Source organism: Cibotium barometz, chromosome 8 (genome assembly GCF_041138505.1).
Source record: "Cibotium barometz isolate CiBa-2024 chromosome 8, ASM4113850v1, whole genome shotgun sequence".
Lineage (NCBI taxonomy): Eukaryota > Viridiplantae > Streptophyta > Polypodiopsida > Cyatheales > Cibotiaceae > Cibotium > Cibotium barometz.
The window spans coordinates 41,092,449-41,108,922 of record NC_141053.1 but is presented as its reverse complement, the minus strand read 5'-3'; the positions used below and the strand labels follow the sequence as shown (position 1 = coordinate 41,108,922).

The following is a 16,474-nucleotide window of genomic DNA, read 5'->3' as shown; positions in this document are numbered from 1 at the left end:
ACGACATAAAACATAAAAACCTGGTCTTCCTATGGAGTGACAGTCCCATAGGTAAGACACAGTTCCAGGCACGAGTCTCCCTATGGTGTGACAGTCCCATAGGCAAAACACGGCACGAATACTGGCTCTTCCATGGCGTGACAATCCCATGGGTCGAACACAGTCCAGGTCATACACGGGTGGCACTAGTCTGGCTCCCGTCCATACGACACCATCCTGCTAACACACAGGTGGCACCAGTCTGGCTCCCGTCCAAGTCAGCAAAAATACTGGCCTCTTCACACGAGACACCGGCCTGGCCTCACGTGAACGAGACGCAAAAACTGGAGATGGACCAAATGGTCGGCCAATTGGTGACAGCAAGTACAGTCGGCTACCTCCAGTAGGCATACAACTGCAGTCGGCCAACAACTAAGACCTCCTGCCACCATAGGGCTGCCACCCAAGCCACAGTACAATGGGAAAAAATGGGGGAAAAATATGGAGAGTGGGGAAAAAATGAGAAAACACCTAATACCGGTGGGCACACCCACAACAGAGGCCCTGGTGTATATGTATAGACAGGAGATGACTTCTAACACCCCCTGGTTGTGAAACCAACCACAGGGAGCTGGGGTGCCGCTTGAGCAAAGTCTGAGATAGCGACTTCATGAAGAGGTCCACCGTACTGTCCTCTGTCGAGCAAAACTCTAGCAAGATGTCATTAGCAACGATCTGTTCATGAACAAAGTGCTTTTGGATGACCGTGGCTTCCTCCAGTGGAAGCCCAATCCTGCCATGCAACCTCTGCAACCGTACCACCTCACAAGCAGCCTGGTACTCTGCCTCTGTCAACGACAAGGCAAAAGATGACTGCCCCTTACTGCTCTGTAAAACTGCTCCTGGGCCTGAAGTAGATCTCCTCATGTCCGGATCTCCTCCCCAATCTGAGTCACTCCAACCGTGGAGTTGGACTCCATCCATCAATCCCCCTCCTGTGTATAAGAGTCCATGATCCTTCGCATGCTGCAGAAACCACAAGATCCGCAATCTTGCCTCCCAAAGAGTCATCTGCAAACACGAGCTCAATTGCGTCATCAGGAAGCTCCCATCCAATCCGGTATCCGTCAACCAAATCAATGGACCATTCTGCTTCCGAGTCAAAGAGACATCACTCTGCTCACAAGGATCAACACCTGCTGTTGCGGTGGAAAGCCAAGTCCTGGAAACCTGTTGAAGACCACGCAAGGCCTTCTGAAACCTGTCAACCACCCCCTCTGAATCTGGATCCACAAAGCCTGGAGAATCCACCTCCTTCTGCAAGTAATCAACTGCCACCTGCCTGGCTTTCTGAGAGGTCCCTGTGGAAAGAACATCCTCATCTACATGAGTTTCTTTGTCCCGAATGCTACGAGACATCAGAGCATAAGTTACATGTTCAATTTCCTCTGACTGACGAACGCAAGAACCACCAACATCAGTACTGGAAAGTTCCTGCAAACTGCTGTCATCAACTGGCAAGCTATCCTCCATCTGGTCCCGGAAAGCGTGCACCTGTAGCGTATCCACACTTAAGTGGCCATTACTAGACTGCCACTCATCACAAACGTGAGGACCTGGGAGAGAGTGCTGAAAGCTTGTAAACTCCATTCTCCACTCCGCCTTCCCAAACTACTTGGCTTGTTGCCTTGTCCCAGAGAGCAACAAAATGCTCATCAAACTCCACCCGTACGCCAGTCTTGCAAACCTGATGCACTGACAACAGATGAAAACCAAGTGACGGAACATACAACACTTGGGAGGAATGCTTCCCCTCTCTGCCATCGGGAACTATCTCCAACCTGCCCTCACTGTGAACTGGGATAGTGGATGTATCCCCAGTAAGAATGTGACTAGAATACCTGCAGAGATCTTGTAAATTTGAACAGGAAGGAGTCATGTGCCTGGAAGCACCACTGTCTAGAATCCACTCCCGAGTATCCCTAGCGGAGAGTCCTCCAACCTCCTCCCTACGTGAAGAAAATGAAACATCGGTGTCCATCACCTCCAAGTGCACAAAAGCCGGAGTCTTCATGATTGCTGCCGAGGAATCTTCACCCTTCTCGGTCTTCCGCTTGGGACACTGCCTCCAATAGTGGCCTTTCTCGCCACAATCATTGCAGGTCCTCTCTATCTTTAGTTTCTCGCGGTCAGTGTCGGACTTCTGCTCAGAAGACTTCTCCGTTGAAGCCTTCCCTTTGCCCTTGTTACGGCCATTCGACCGTTGGCCAGTTAAGGCCTCCGAACCTCTGCCCTGAGGAGGGTTCGTGAATTGTTCCTCCTGGTCCAAGACCATGGGCACAAGTCGAATATGATACAATGTGGCAAGGGGGCTGTGGGGCCATTTTATATGGCCCTAGCACTATAGTCGGCCTGCTCTAGGACTGTCGACAGGTGCATGAACTCCACGACCAGCCCCTACACCCAGTCGGCCAGGTGTGAACAGTCGGCCTGCATGGAAACAAGTCCACGACCTGTGCAAGTACAGTCGGCTACCTCCAGTAGGCATACAGTTGTAGTCGGCCAACAACTAAGACCTCCTACCACCATAGGGCTGCCACCCAAGCCACAGAAAAATGGAAAAAAATGGGAGAAAAATATGGAGAGTGGGGAAAAATGAGAAAACACCTAATACGGGCGGGCACACCCACAACAGAGGCCCTGGTGTATATGTATAGACAGGAGATGATTCTAACAGAACAATCCCCTTTTTAGGGCTGGACAAGAACCGTTTTCACACAATACCTAATCTACCATGTATTACTAACATGAAGTATATACAACGCTGAATAGAGATTGTCACCATTTGGTCCATCTCCATTTCTGGAGCCACTTCTATGGGATTGTCACTCCATAGAGCGGCCAGATTTGTACCATGTTCACATGTGGAGTGCCCCATGTGAAAGGGTCAGTTATCTTGTGTCACATGGACGGGAACCAGTTTTGTGCCACCCGTGTGTGACTAGTATTGTGCCATATGGATGGGAGCCTATTTGTTGCCACCCGTGTATGACCAAGATTGCGTCTTATCCATGGGACTGTCACTCCATGGTAGGACTGATATTTGTGCCGACCTTGTCTATGGGATTGTTACTCCATAGGAAGGCCTGTGCCACAGGGGGTGTGTTTTGCCTATGGGACTGTCACTCCATAGGAAAACCAAGACTTCACATTTCTGTCGCGCCAGTTTTGTGCCCGACAAGAAATCCTTATACAAGTTTCATGAAAGGGAGATTTCGTCCATTACATGTGCACATGCATTTGTGTTTGTATGCATAAACTTGTTTTCGCATGACTTGTTTTCGTGTGTTTGCCTGATATGACGTGCCAGTACACTAGACAGGGACGCCCTTAGTGTACCGTGGGTGTGGTGTCTGCTGATGAGTAGTTGTGGCGTGTGAACATTTGGTAAGTATTGCCCTTTTTGCCCTTTTCAAACGTAAAATCCATGAAGTAATGTAAACTTTAATGTTTATAGGGTTGGATGTTCACATACATTTAAAATATTATCTGGACACTTTCTAGTGTGGGTGTCCATGAGCTAACCTTTGAATAAGATTTAATAATATTTAAAGCATCTATTGCATGGGCAACTTTTCTTTCCCCACACGTGGAAGGTATTGAGGGGGGTGGTTGATGAAAGGGAGGCGACTACAGAATTGGGAAAAAAAATTGATTTTCAAACGTAAAATCCATGAAGTAATGTAAACTTTAATGTTTATAGGGTTGGATGTTCACATACATTTAAAATATTGTCTGGACACTTTCTAGTGTGGGTGCCCATGAGCTAACCTTTGAATAAGATTTAATAATATTTAAAGCATCTATTGCATGGGCAACTTTTCTTTCCCCACACGTGGAAGGTATTGAGGGGAGTGGTTGATGAAAGGGTGGAAAAAAAATTTGATTTTTGGCAATTGTTTTTGCATCCGCTTGTTGTCCTTCTACTCGCCTGCAGTTTTGTACCTGGGTGCAGTAATTGTACTCGCCTGTCAGTACTGTATCCAGCTGCTGCAATGGTACGTGGCTGCCACACATGTACCCACGTGCTGATTACTTGTTTACAGCCCTACAATACATGATTATCACTAATCTGCAATTACCACGACTGTACCTGTTGATTGTCCCCTTTGTACAAGTTGGTTGCCCTGTTGGTACCTGTTGTTTGCACCCATTAGGAGTACAACAAAAAGGGAATGAACTTCTCTGTTGAGATTTGAATTAAAACTCTTGCCAGGTATTTGTTTCTATATCTTATTTCAACTTCAGATGAAGTTACATGTTGTTTTTACAAGCTTTGTGTAGGCAAGCTTCACCTCCAGCTGCCTACACCTTAGAAGGCCATTGGGATAGTGATTTTTCCCATGATTGCCCTATCCGTGTCCTCACCTTTAGAGGAGCCAGTGAAGGTCATGTGGATATGAGGAAAAACAGGGAGCAAAGGTGACTTGGGAGCACCTGGTATTTCTCCCACCGCGGTGCTTCACCTTGCCAGGCGTTAGTACGGGCGTGCTCGTTGGTGCACGGTCCCGGAAGACCAGTGAGAGCAGGTGTTCACCCAGTGAAGGTGGGGGACTACCTGTGATTTGGTCTACTACGACAGTTGATTCTGCATCGACAAAATCTTATTGTATTTCAGTTGTTCTCACTTCATGTTATGGAGGAATCTGGCCATGAGGCCCGTGAACACTTGTACATATAAATACTCCAAGAAATACAAACTGTATTGAGGGGGGGAAGGGGGGGGGGGGGGGGCTCTTTCTGACCCCAATGTTGGTGTCAAGTGTTCTTGGTCATTTTTCAGTTTTAATGTTGCTAATAATGTCCATTGTTGGTATTAGTTAAGTGATCTAAAAATGTGTATTTTGTCTTCCGATTTGTAGGCCTCCTGTAGGGAGTGGTTACATTGGTATCAGAGCCCGGTCGTCTCTCTTTCTCAAGAAGAGAGACGGTGTTTTGAGATTGAAAGCATACACAGACACTTGACTCCATTGTTGGTATTAGTTAAGTGATCTAAAAATGTGTATTTTGTCTTCCGATTTGTAGGCCTCCTGTAGGGAGTGGTTACATTGGTATCAGAGCCCGGTCGTCTCTCTTTCTCAAGAAGAGAGACGGTGTTTTGAGATTGGAAGCATACACAGACACTTGACTCAATGGACAACCAAGGCAATTCTTTGGAGGTGCCAAATTCAAGAGGTCAATTAAGTGCTTCTCGTGATTCTAGTGCATTGCTTGGAAGACACAAACCTCTTGAGAGAGGTTATGACATTGCATTCATGGGACAGCCATCCCGTGGAAAAGAGCCTATGCATGAGGATGAGCCCAATGCATTGAGGGCTGAATTGGAGCACATGAAGAAGCTTTTGCAGGCAAAGGAGTAAGAGCTGAAATTTCTGCATGAAGATCCCCATGTACAAAGTGTCATTGAAGCAAGGAAAGCTGATGCTATGGTGGATATGACCTTTGAGTCCATGGCTCGTGAAGTGGGCAAGAAGCCAAGGGAGTTGGGAGTCTCCTATCTCATCCGGAAGGGTGATCTCAAGGAAGGACAGGATGGAGAGTTAGTATTCAAGAATCCACCTTGTTTGAAGCAGGGAGACCCAGCATCTCAACGGTTGAGGTCTTTTATACACAAGGAAGAGGTATCAGTCACTTCTCACCATGCATCTACTCCTCATGGGACAAGAGGCAACAAGTATGTGCATATTGGAGCTAGTGGGCGACATGATGGCCTTGTGGATTCAAAGAATGTATATCATGAAGAGAGTGGTCGGCATGCAAGCCGAAAGACTTTGCCCATTGAGTTGTCTCATGGTGAGACATTGCATCATTTGGGGAGGTCACATGCATTGGGGCCACAGATTCATAATGCACATGCCACTGTGCCTCTTGAAACATCTTTGGTTGCCCATGAAGCCCATGTAGAGAGGGCTGCCCCGTTGGATAAGGGGAAGAGAAAGAGAGAAGAACATGTATCCAATCCCCAAAAGTTGAAGGAGTTCAAGGCAGGGGACAAGTTCGTGAAATTTGATGCCTTTCATGGAGAGTATGATGCCTCTAAGGTGCTAGCTTTTGTGGCACAGTTTGACATTGCTTTTAGTGATGAGGACTTCACTGAGAAGTCCAAAACTCGTCATGCAAGCATGTTCTTGAAGGGGACAGCTGCCCATTGGTGGATCATTGAAAAGACCACCAAAGATCCTATTTGCACTTGGAAAGAGTTCAAGGACAGATTTTATGCCCAATTTTTGCCTCCTAATGCGGAGCAAACTCTCACTCAAAAGTGGGATAGACATTGAGCAAAAAGACACTGAAAGTGTGTAGCAATATGTTAATAAGTTTTGGAAAGTATTGCTTGAGGTAACTCCCTTTATGCAACTCTCTGAAGATGAAAGGAAGAGGAAGTTTCGCTCCGGATTGCAACTAGCTTATCGTTCGGGCATCGAATTGCACCCAAAACACACTCTTCAGCAGCTCATAGCATCTGCTCTTGCTATGGAGCAATTGGTGCTTAAAATTAAGTAGGATCAGGGAGGTTCTAAGGGCAAAGAAAGGGCTGTGTCCCAAACCTGCAAAAAGGTGGACAGCCACCTAAAAAGAGCTTTCGGGAACCCCAAAAGGGTGGTAAAGCTGAAAGAACCCCATCCAAAGGCATTGCACCAAAGAACAAGAAGTTTGGCTTGACCCGCAAGCAAAGGGAGCAATATGCCAAAGAGGGGAAATGCTTTTCTTGTGGTAGTAAAGAGCACATGTTTAGGCAATGCCCTATCCGCAAGCAAAAGCATGAAGACAAGCCACCAAAGGCAAATGTGCATGCCATACCTGATGTGCAGGGTACCATTGAGCATGATGGCAAAGAGAGAGTGGTATGCAAAGCTTGGGGACAAATCAAGGATCAGCCCGCCTTATTCATGTTTGATGATTGTGCAACAAATAATTTCATCTCTACACGGATGGCAGCTGCCTTGGGCATAGAGATTGGGGACATGGGACCCCAAATTGAAGCAGAGGCAGCTTTTGTCGGCAAAGAGGTGCAGGTCACGTATCTTATTGGAAAGTTGCGCATTCATATATAGGGTTATTTGGATCATGAGCATTTCTTGATTGCCCCACTAAATGGATGTGATGTATTACTTGCCAAGCCTTGGTATCATAGGCTTGAGCCCCGCAAAGAATATAAAACCAACAGAATCACCTTTATGCATAGAGGCCACATGCATGTTATTGATGCGGGCAAGGAAGGGGATTCTATCCCAGTTGTCTCTCACATAATTGAACAAAGTAATGTCAATGTGGATGTATTGACTCAAGATAGGCTGAATTTTCTTATTGCATATGAAGATTGTTTTGCCGATGCATTGCCAGGAGAACTACCACTTGAGAGGCACCCTTCTGTTCTCTCGTACTTCTTGTGCAAAAGAAGGATGGATCTTTCCGCATGTGCGTGGATTATCGAGCTCCAAACAAGCTCACCATCAAGAACAGGTTTCCAATCCCACGCATAGATGACATCTTGGATAAGCTTGATGGTTCGGCTTGTTTCAGCCGTATAGATTTGAAGAGTAGTTATCACCAGATTCGTGTGGTACCCCAAGATGTCCATAAGACCGCATGTAGGACAGCTTTTGGATTGTATGAATTCTTGGTAATGCCTTTTGGCCGTACCAATGCCTCGGCAACATTCTGTTAGAAATGTGCATCTCTCACGTGAATAGCCTCTTTGTTGGATAAGTGTTATTTCATTTATTCTATTGAGAGTCGGCCAACTTCATTTGGGAGATATATATGGAATTGCCCACCATTGTAACATTTACTCATTCTGCATTAATCAAAGGCTGCTTTGCCTCTCTCTCTCTCTCTCTCTCTCTCTCTCGTGTATGCTTCTGCGCATTCTGACATGGTATTAGAGCCACGTGCTCGTTGATTCTTGGGCACACAGAGTTGGAGAAGGTGGCTACTGCAGCACTAAGGGGCGTACAGGGTTTGGGACATCATTCGTGGGAGGCCTGATAGGGAAGGCCGTGGCGGCGCTGAAACTGTTTTACTGTGGGGCGCTGGTTGCGTTTTTTAAGACAGCCGCAAGCAAAGGCCTGTGTGTGGGCAAGAGCGCAACCTGGCCACAGCAGCGCAACAACGAAGAAGGGCAGGGCAAACTCGGTGGCTGAGGTGATGGCCATGTTGTGTAGAACCTTGGCACTTGCGCGAGTGTTTTCCTCTGATGGCGGATTGAGCATGGCGAGGATTCCAATTTTTGGCAGCGTTAATTTTCTTAAAGTGAAGGTTTTTAAGTGTGTTGATCCTTATAGGATTCTTGGAGTATGTTCCCGCGCGCTTCGAACTCCACGTTCAGGTGAACATTTTTTAAGGACCTTTGGGGACTTCGCGATGAAGGCTTTCGGCAAGTTTGTGAGTTTCTCGAAAAGGGTGATCCGATGGATTGATTATTTGTTCCAGTGGACGAGGCTTCATTACTGTTGTCATGGAATTCTAGTCCTGAGGATCGGTCTCGAGGATCAAGACCACCTAGGTTGTGGTTCACGGAGGACAATTTTCACGTGTTTCAATTGGTTGTCTTAGACGGTACGGATTAGTTCTGTGTCGTGGATCTACGACAGTTCGGTGATCAGGCTCTTGCGAGTGTCAACACAAAGAAGAAAGCTCGATCCCGCTGTTTCTCTTGTGGTAAGAAAGGTCATTTGTCTAGGGACTGTCCCCAGAGGAAGGACAAATCCTCACAGGTGAAAGACAAGCTTCCTAAAAAGAACAAGGATTCAGAGAGGGATTCAGATACTGATTCTGGGGATACTGCTTCGGCCACGGTGGCTAAGGCAGTTCCCACCAATGAGGCTTTCTAGTCTTACTGACTCCTTCCACGTGCTCCAGCCAGAGAGGGCTTGTGGAAGGGAGGAGGGTTAAGTGCAGCTCTCACACTTTAAAATCTGGTAGATAAGGCAGGTTCTATGGTACCGGGGCTATGGATGTGCACTATCCAAAGCTTGGTTTAGCAGGAGCTATTGGCTGAGATGTGTCTCCAGCTGATTGTTCGTGGTTACATGGGATAATGGGCGAAGCTTCTTCTTCGACTCATAATTCTATATCGACTTTGGTGATTTCTTTGTTGATCATGGTCTTCTACAGTTTTTGGGGACTCAGGTTGACTGATGCTCACTCTGAGGTGATTCCAGTATTTGCGGTGCTGGAGAGTCCATGGTTGCATCATCAGCAACTCACTTCTTCATTTTTCTGTTCACTGTGAGCTGCAGAGAGGGTGTTAGAAATGTGCATCTCTCACGTGAATAGCCTCTTTGTTGGATAAGTGTTATTTCGTTTATTCTATTGAGAGTCGGCCAACTTCATTCGGGAGGTATATATGGAATCGCCCACCATTGTAACATTTACTCATTCTGCATTAATCAAAGGCCGCTTTGCCTCTCTCTCTCTCTCTCTCTCTCTCTCTCTCTCTCTCTCTCTCTCTCGTGTATGCTTCTGCGCATTCTGACACATCCAACCGTATGATAGACATGATATTTCGATCCCATCGTAAGTTTACAGGTGTATTCTTTGATGATATCTTGGTTTTCTCCAAGAATGAGGAGCAGCATAAGACTCATTTGGCTACAGTGTTTGAAGAGTTGCGAAAGCATAAACTCTTCATAAATGCTAAGAAAAGTGAGTTCTTTGGAGCACATCGTATCCAAAGAGGGTGTAAGAATGGATCCTGCTAAAAGTGAAACCATTCGAAATTGGCCAGAGTTGCAAAATGTACAATCAAGTGCGTAGCTTTCTTGGGTTATGTTCATACTATAGGCGATTCATTGGGCATTTTGCCAAGATTGCCTCGCCATTGCATGATCTTACAAAGAAGAAAGCCACCTTCAAATGGACTTCGAACGAGCAAGATGTCTTCTTGCAACTCAAATATGCTATCTTTTGTGGGCCCGTGTTGATTGTTCCCGACTTGCAAAAGCCATTCACGGTGGAATGTGATGCATGTGGGAATTGTATAGGGGTTGTCCTAAATCAAGAGGGTCATGCAGTTGCTTATGAAAGCCGTCGATTGCATGATGCCGAGATCTATATGGACATTGATGAAAAAGAGCTCTTGGTTGTAATTCATGCCTTAAAAATATGGAAGCATTATCTTCTTGGGGCTGAATTTGTAGTCAAGACAGATCATCAAAGCTTGAGATATTTTCTATCTCAAACAAATTTTTCGGAGAAGCAAATGAGAATGGCAAACTTTCTTTCCATGTTTCATTTTCAGATTGTACACACTCCGGGAAAGAAGAATTTGGTGGCAGATGCTTTGTCTAGGAAGCCTTATATAGCTGCAGTTTTAGTGGCCTCTCATGGGGACTTATCTGCCATGCATGATTTGTATCATTTGGATGCTGATTTTTCCCATATATGGACTAATTTGATGGCTGGTCACTCACATGCCTCTTATGTGATCAAAGAGGGTTATATCTTATGAAGGATAACTGCTTATGTGTGGTGAAGGATATGCGTCCAAAGGTTATGGAAGAATGTCATGCTCCACCTTATGCTGGTCATAGAGGTATTTTACCTACGAAACGCATGATAGAAAGATATTTCTTTTGGCCAAGCATGCGTAAAGACATTGAGACATATGTACGCGCATGTATTACTTGCCAAAAGGTGAAATTTGATAGGCAAAAGCCTCTAGGTTTGTTTCAGCCATTGCCTATTCCCTCGCAGCCATGGGAAAGCATTACTATGGACTTCATTATGGATTTGCCAAGATCTCAGTATAGGAATGATGCTATTTGGACCATAGTTGATAGGTTTAGCAAGAAAGTTCACTTTTTGCTCGTCAAGAAAACCATTAAAGTTGATCATATGGTGAAGCTTTTTCTTGCTCACATCTTCAAGCATCATGGTATGCCTAAGTCCATTATTGGGGATAGAGATCCCAAGACTACGAGTCTCTTTTGGAGAGCTTTATTTGATAACATGGGCACTAAGCTTGAGTTCTCATCTGCTTATCACCCCAAACAGATGGTCAAAGTGAGGCTGCAAATTCTGCTTTATTGGATTTGTTGAAGTGTTATGTGGCAGATCAAAAAAGTGCTTGGGAGAAGTATCTTCCACTTGTAGAGTTTGCCTATAATAACACGGTACATGCCTCCACGGGAAAGGCCCCGTTTGAGATTATTTATGGCAAAGTGGTCTTGCCACCCATCCTTTGTACAAAGGATGAGATTTTTGCAGCCGATGAGTATGTGCGTGACTTGGATGTAGCCTTTGCTCAGGTGCGGACAGCCATTGCCGACAAGCATAGAAGGGACATGTAAGTCAAGGAAGGTGATTGGGTATTGCTGAAATTTGAGAAAGCTAGGCATCGGAAGAGGCCAGGACGAGAGGGATCATATCCAAAGCTTTCTACTCGATATTATGGACCCTTCAAAGTGGCTGACAAGATCAATGAAGTGTCCTACAGGCTTGCTTTACCCGGTCATTGGAAGACGACGACCTCATTCCATTCTGGATCATACAACCTGTATCCCTTGGAAAGAGAGTTAAAGACAAGCTTTTGGGACTTTGAGTCGAGCTTCCTCCTTTGCTTCTTTGGAATGTGAACATATGTATCACTCCCAAACACACGGAAATGGGAGACATTTGGTTTTCTGCCAAAATACGCCTCAAAGGGACGCATGTTCGGTACTGAAGTCGTCCGAGAACGACTGAGGATATGGACAGCCGTAGCCACAACCTCTCCCCAAAGTGGACGAGGAAGATCACGATGCTCCAACATTGTCCTCGCCATCTCCACCACAGTCCTGTTCTTTCGCTCAACTACTCCATTCTCAGAAGGCGAACCTGTATTGGCCTGCTCTCGCTTGATGCCATGTTCCGTACAAAACCGCACGAATGCATTGGAAGAAAACTCTCCTCCTATGTTAGCCCTAAGAGTCTTTATCTGCAAGCCAGACTCTTTCTCCACCATCACATGCCACTCTTTGAACCGAGCAAAAGCTTGGTCCTTTTGTGAAAGAAAATAAACCCAAGAGAATCTGCTACAATCATCAAGAAGCAGCATGAAGTACAAAGAACCTCCCAAGGATGGCGTCTGCATAGGTCCACACAAGTTAGTGTGTACCAACTCCAAAGGTTTCGAAGCCTGCTTCGGAAAAGATTCCTTGTGCTGCTTACCACGAATGCAAGAACTATAGCGTCCCTGCCTACTGCCAACATCTGGCAAGCCAACCACCATCTGGTCTCGGAAAGCTCGCCGCCGCAGCGCATCCACACTCAAGTGGCCAAACCGAAATTGCCACTAATCACCAATCTAAGAACCTATCAAGGAGGAGAGTGCTAAGAGTTGTATATACCATTCTCCACTCCGCCTTCCCAAACAACCTGGCCAGTCTCACGGTGCCGTAGAGCAACAGAATGCAGTCTTGCAAACCTCATGCGTTGACAACAGATGAAAACCAAGTGCGTGGACGGAAAGAACACGAGAGGAATGCTTCCTCCCTCTGCCATCGGGAATGATCTCCATCCGGTCCTCACTGTGAATCGGTATGGTGGAATTGTCGCCAATGAAAATGTGACCTGGCTATTGTTTCAGATCCTAAAAGAAGTCACGGAAAGGAGTCATGTGTCTGGAAACACCACTATCAAGAATCCATTCCCAAGTATCCTTGGCGGTAAAGCCAATTGCCTCCTCGCCCGAAGAAGATGAAACATCGGTGTCCAACATCTCCAAGTGCACAAAGATTGGAGTCTTTGCAGAATCAGCACTCTTCCCAATCCGTTTGGGACACTTTCTCCAATAGTGGCCTTTCTTGCCACAATCATTACAGGTCCTCTCAGCCTTTAGTTTCTTACGGTCTGAATCGGGCTTCTTCTCCGATGAAGACTTCCCTTTGTTTTTGTTGTTGTTATTATGGCCTTTCGACCGCTGGCCAGTCAAGGCCTCAGAACCTCCGCCCTGTGGAGGGTTCGTAAATCGCTCTTCCTGGTCCAAGACCATTGGCACAAGCTCCTCCCATGTGATGGTGCTGAGCCTGCCACTGGTGATCAAAGAGGAGTAAAATGTTGAGTACTGAGAGGACAAATGTGACAACAACGTGTGGCCATATCCTCTGACGATATCTCTTTCCCGGCCTGGAGAACCTCCTGCTGAAGAGCCTACAATTTGTTGATGTGCTCCCGCATCGTCGGTGACTTTGCAGGATTCATCACTCGCATCTGAACTTCCAAGGAGATCCTCTTCGTGGGTGATACCCTATTGTAGAGAGAAGCCAAATGTTGCGAAATCCCTCTGGCCAGCGTCATATGCTTGATGTGATTGATCACTTGTGGTGTGCAATTTAGGAAGACGAAAGAACGGACACGGGCATTAACGATCCCATAACTGTGCCTGTGCCTCCCGTTCCTTCCGCATAGAGGGTAACTCCCCATCTTCCAACTCCGGTCGTGGAACCCCAACAACAATGAAATCAGCCAAGCCATAGGACTACAAAACAGACTCCATCATTACCTTCCATACGCCATAGTTGTTCCCGTCCAATTGTTGGTCCATCGGGAACGTGGGGAGTGTCGGGATCTTCACGTGCTTCTTAGCCATCTCAAGCAAATCTACCATCTCAAGGGTTCACAAAGTCTTGTGAAGGGAGGGTGGGTGGGAAAAAAAGAAGAAGAAGAGGCTGCAAATAAATTCAAGGTGGCTGTCCAACGGTGATGGCTGCCTTCTACCCGATCTCCCTAGTCCTGTACAGCCCAAACAGTCTCCAATCAGCACCTCAAATCAGCAAACCCTTGATGTCACACTACCTCCAAGCTTCAAGCCACCTGGGGCTCTGATACCATGTCAGAATGCACATCGGAAATGAAGACAACTGCCGTAGAGAGCAAGGAAATACACTAGATGGAGTGTGGGGGCAAGGGGCCAAATGGCTCCTGGGCGGCCAGCCCATAAACAGGCTGACAGCAGCCTGGCTGCTCACGACTGCCACCTGGACAACTCACAACCAGCAAATACCTGGTCGGCCAGGTGCATGCAGTCGGCCAAGACTGCAGGACACAAGCCGGGCAGAATAGACACAGTCGGCCAGCATCTGGGGCAGTCGACAGCCCATCCACTCCTAGAAAACTAGGAAAAAAATACGGAGAGTGAGGAAAAATGGGAAGACACTAAATACGGGCAGGCACACCCACAACAGAGGCCCTGACACAGTGTACAGACAGGAGATGACTGCGAACAATTTGGTGATCCGCTGACCACCCGCAAGGCTGCACTACATATAATCCTTTGGTATTGAAATACCTTATTGGGGAGGTTGGTCCATCTGTGACCCCTTGTGAGGTGTGTTGGTTTGTGATATTTTTCAATTGTCGTTGATTGTGTATTTAATGGGGTTAAGTTAATGGCTAAGCACTCCGAGATCCACACTTGCTCTTACATTGGTATCATAGCCTAGGCTTCCTTCCTTTTGGTGGAAGGCGGTCCTATTGCCAGAACCTTGATTATTTGCTTGGTTAAAGCATATGGCAAGCCCCTTAACTAACTAGCCATGTGGAGTTCACACAATGTGACAATGTGACCAAAACGTAGCCTGAGAAGACTCAAGAGTGACCCTGGAATTGGAGACCTTGAGGCATCAAGTGCAGCGCTATTGGGATAGTTGAATTGAAGGCCATGCAACAAGATCCCGATGTGAAGTAGATATGGGCTTTCAAGAAGAAGGCCACCAAGTGATAGACAACATTGAGTAGTCATGCTTTGAGTTGAACTTTTGAAACATAAAAAAGTATTTAAATTTTTATGGGCCACTTGATTTTTAGGGGCTGTGCTTAACCTAGCTCAAGGTATTTATCAGAAAAGTAACACAGCAGTCATTTTCTAACGCCACCTTTTTTGATAGGTACAGTCAAGCACCTACAAATGTCAATGCAAATATTCATGGTTGTCTTGGTCTATATAGTGTACTTTTTTGGAGCAAGTGCATGGGATGGGAAGGGAAAGAAACGATAACAAGTAACTCCCGTTAATTCAAAATGTAGATGAGGATAAGCTGGTGTGGCTCATAGTTGGATGAAGCATAGAACAACACCACTTTTATGAATGTAAGTTTCATGTTTCATGTAATCCCTGTGATTTGACATTCTTCACCTCAAAAGTGAATTGTTTGATTATTGGTCTAGATTAATTCGTAGAAAGCCCTTACGTAGGCTTGTACATTTGTGTGAATGTAAATATCTGAGAGCATAAAAATTGATCAGGACTTTCAGAGCTCCTACAGTCCACATGCTGTACACATCAAATGTATCGCTTTTAACCAATATGTAGATGTTGTTTGCAGGCTGAATTATGAAGCTGGGTTATCTGCACAGCCATTGCAAGCCATTCAGAAGGGAGTTGTAGGTGTCAGATGTCAAGTATCCACTTGAATCTGGAAGCCAAAGGAGGTTTTGTGACCTGCACTGATGTGGGTCTTATATATGGTCCCTATGCAGTTTATAGATATTTGTTAACTTGAAGGAGCTTATGATTATTTTGATTTAGTTTGAAAATGACCAAAATAAGGGATTTGTAAAGAATGTTTCACCTTCAATGGAGGATGACTTAGCCACTTCTTGTTACTTAAAAACTGATCTGGACTGCAACATTGAGCAGCAATGGAGTGTTGATGTTCTTCTACCATTTACAATGCTTGCTTAGATATCCAATGCAACATGTATATATGTGCTGCCTACGGTGGCCTTGGGAGGTCTTATGGACTAGAGTTGATCCCTCTTCTCTGGTCAAGTGCAACCTTTTGTTTTTTGGGTGATGGGGGCTTTGATGGAATTATAATAAGAGCTGTGTCCTGCACAGACTTCGGGACTCGAGGAAATCCCTTAGTTAACCCCGTTTTGGGCCTGCCTTAGCATGACTAACCAATCACTTGTCACTGCAGATTGTGAGCCTTTTTTGTGTAACAGAATACTGGAAGGCCACATGCATTGGGGGCTGACACCAGTGCACCCTCTTGCTCTGTGGACTCAAGGTGGTTTTAGGCAGCAATGGGAGGGGAGGTTGTTATGTGCACATAGTAGTATGTGTAATTTCCCATGAGCATCAAACAGCACATGATCTAAAAGTTAGAGCTCTCCAATCATTTCCCAGGTGATACTATGGCTCTCTTGATATGAGACACAGCTTTGAGGTCCTACTTTTTGAGCCTCTATGCAGTCTTGTATGCAGCGTTGAATAGTCTTTGATGGTTTCATGCATATGCTGTGGTTGATGTATGAACGTGTAACTGGTCACTGTTAATTCACATGCAATTCACCATGAGCAATCAATCAGAGAGTCATCAGCAATATGATTGCCTGCTTCTAATTTGGTTTCCCAGTTGAGGATTCAAGTGAACTAGTGTGCTTGGGTAGCGGTCTTTTGTAAAACAGAACTTGAAGCTAGTTTAACCAAAATAGAAGTGTAGTGCAC

General features: G+C 45.8%; 1 protein-coding gene across 4 annotated transcripts in view; it reads left to right on the top strand.

Annotated features, from left to right (window-relative positions):
• Positions 1 to 16,140, top strand: part of LOC147636272 (uncharacterized) — a 32,668-nt gene extending 16,528 nt beyond the window's left edge. Inside the window, exons 2-3 of one of the 4 annotated variants that reach the window (XR_015266511.1) lie at positions 14,910 to 15,111; positions 15,348 to 16,140. Coding sequence is in view for 2 of the 4 variants with exons in the window: in XM_086801719.1 (XP_086657845.1) it covers positions 15,049 to 15,083 (35 nt within the window). In the remaining 2 variants the exon portion in view is untranslated. The remainder of the gene's footprint in view (positions 1 to 14,909; positions 15,112 to 15,347) is intronic. The other 3 variants (XR_015266510.1, XM_086801719.1, XM_086801720.1) reach the window with 3 other exon arrangements.
• The last annotated feature ends 334 nt before the right edge of the window (positions 16,141 to 16,474 follow it).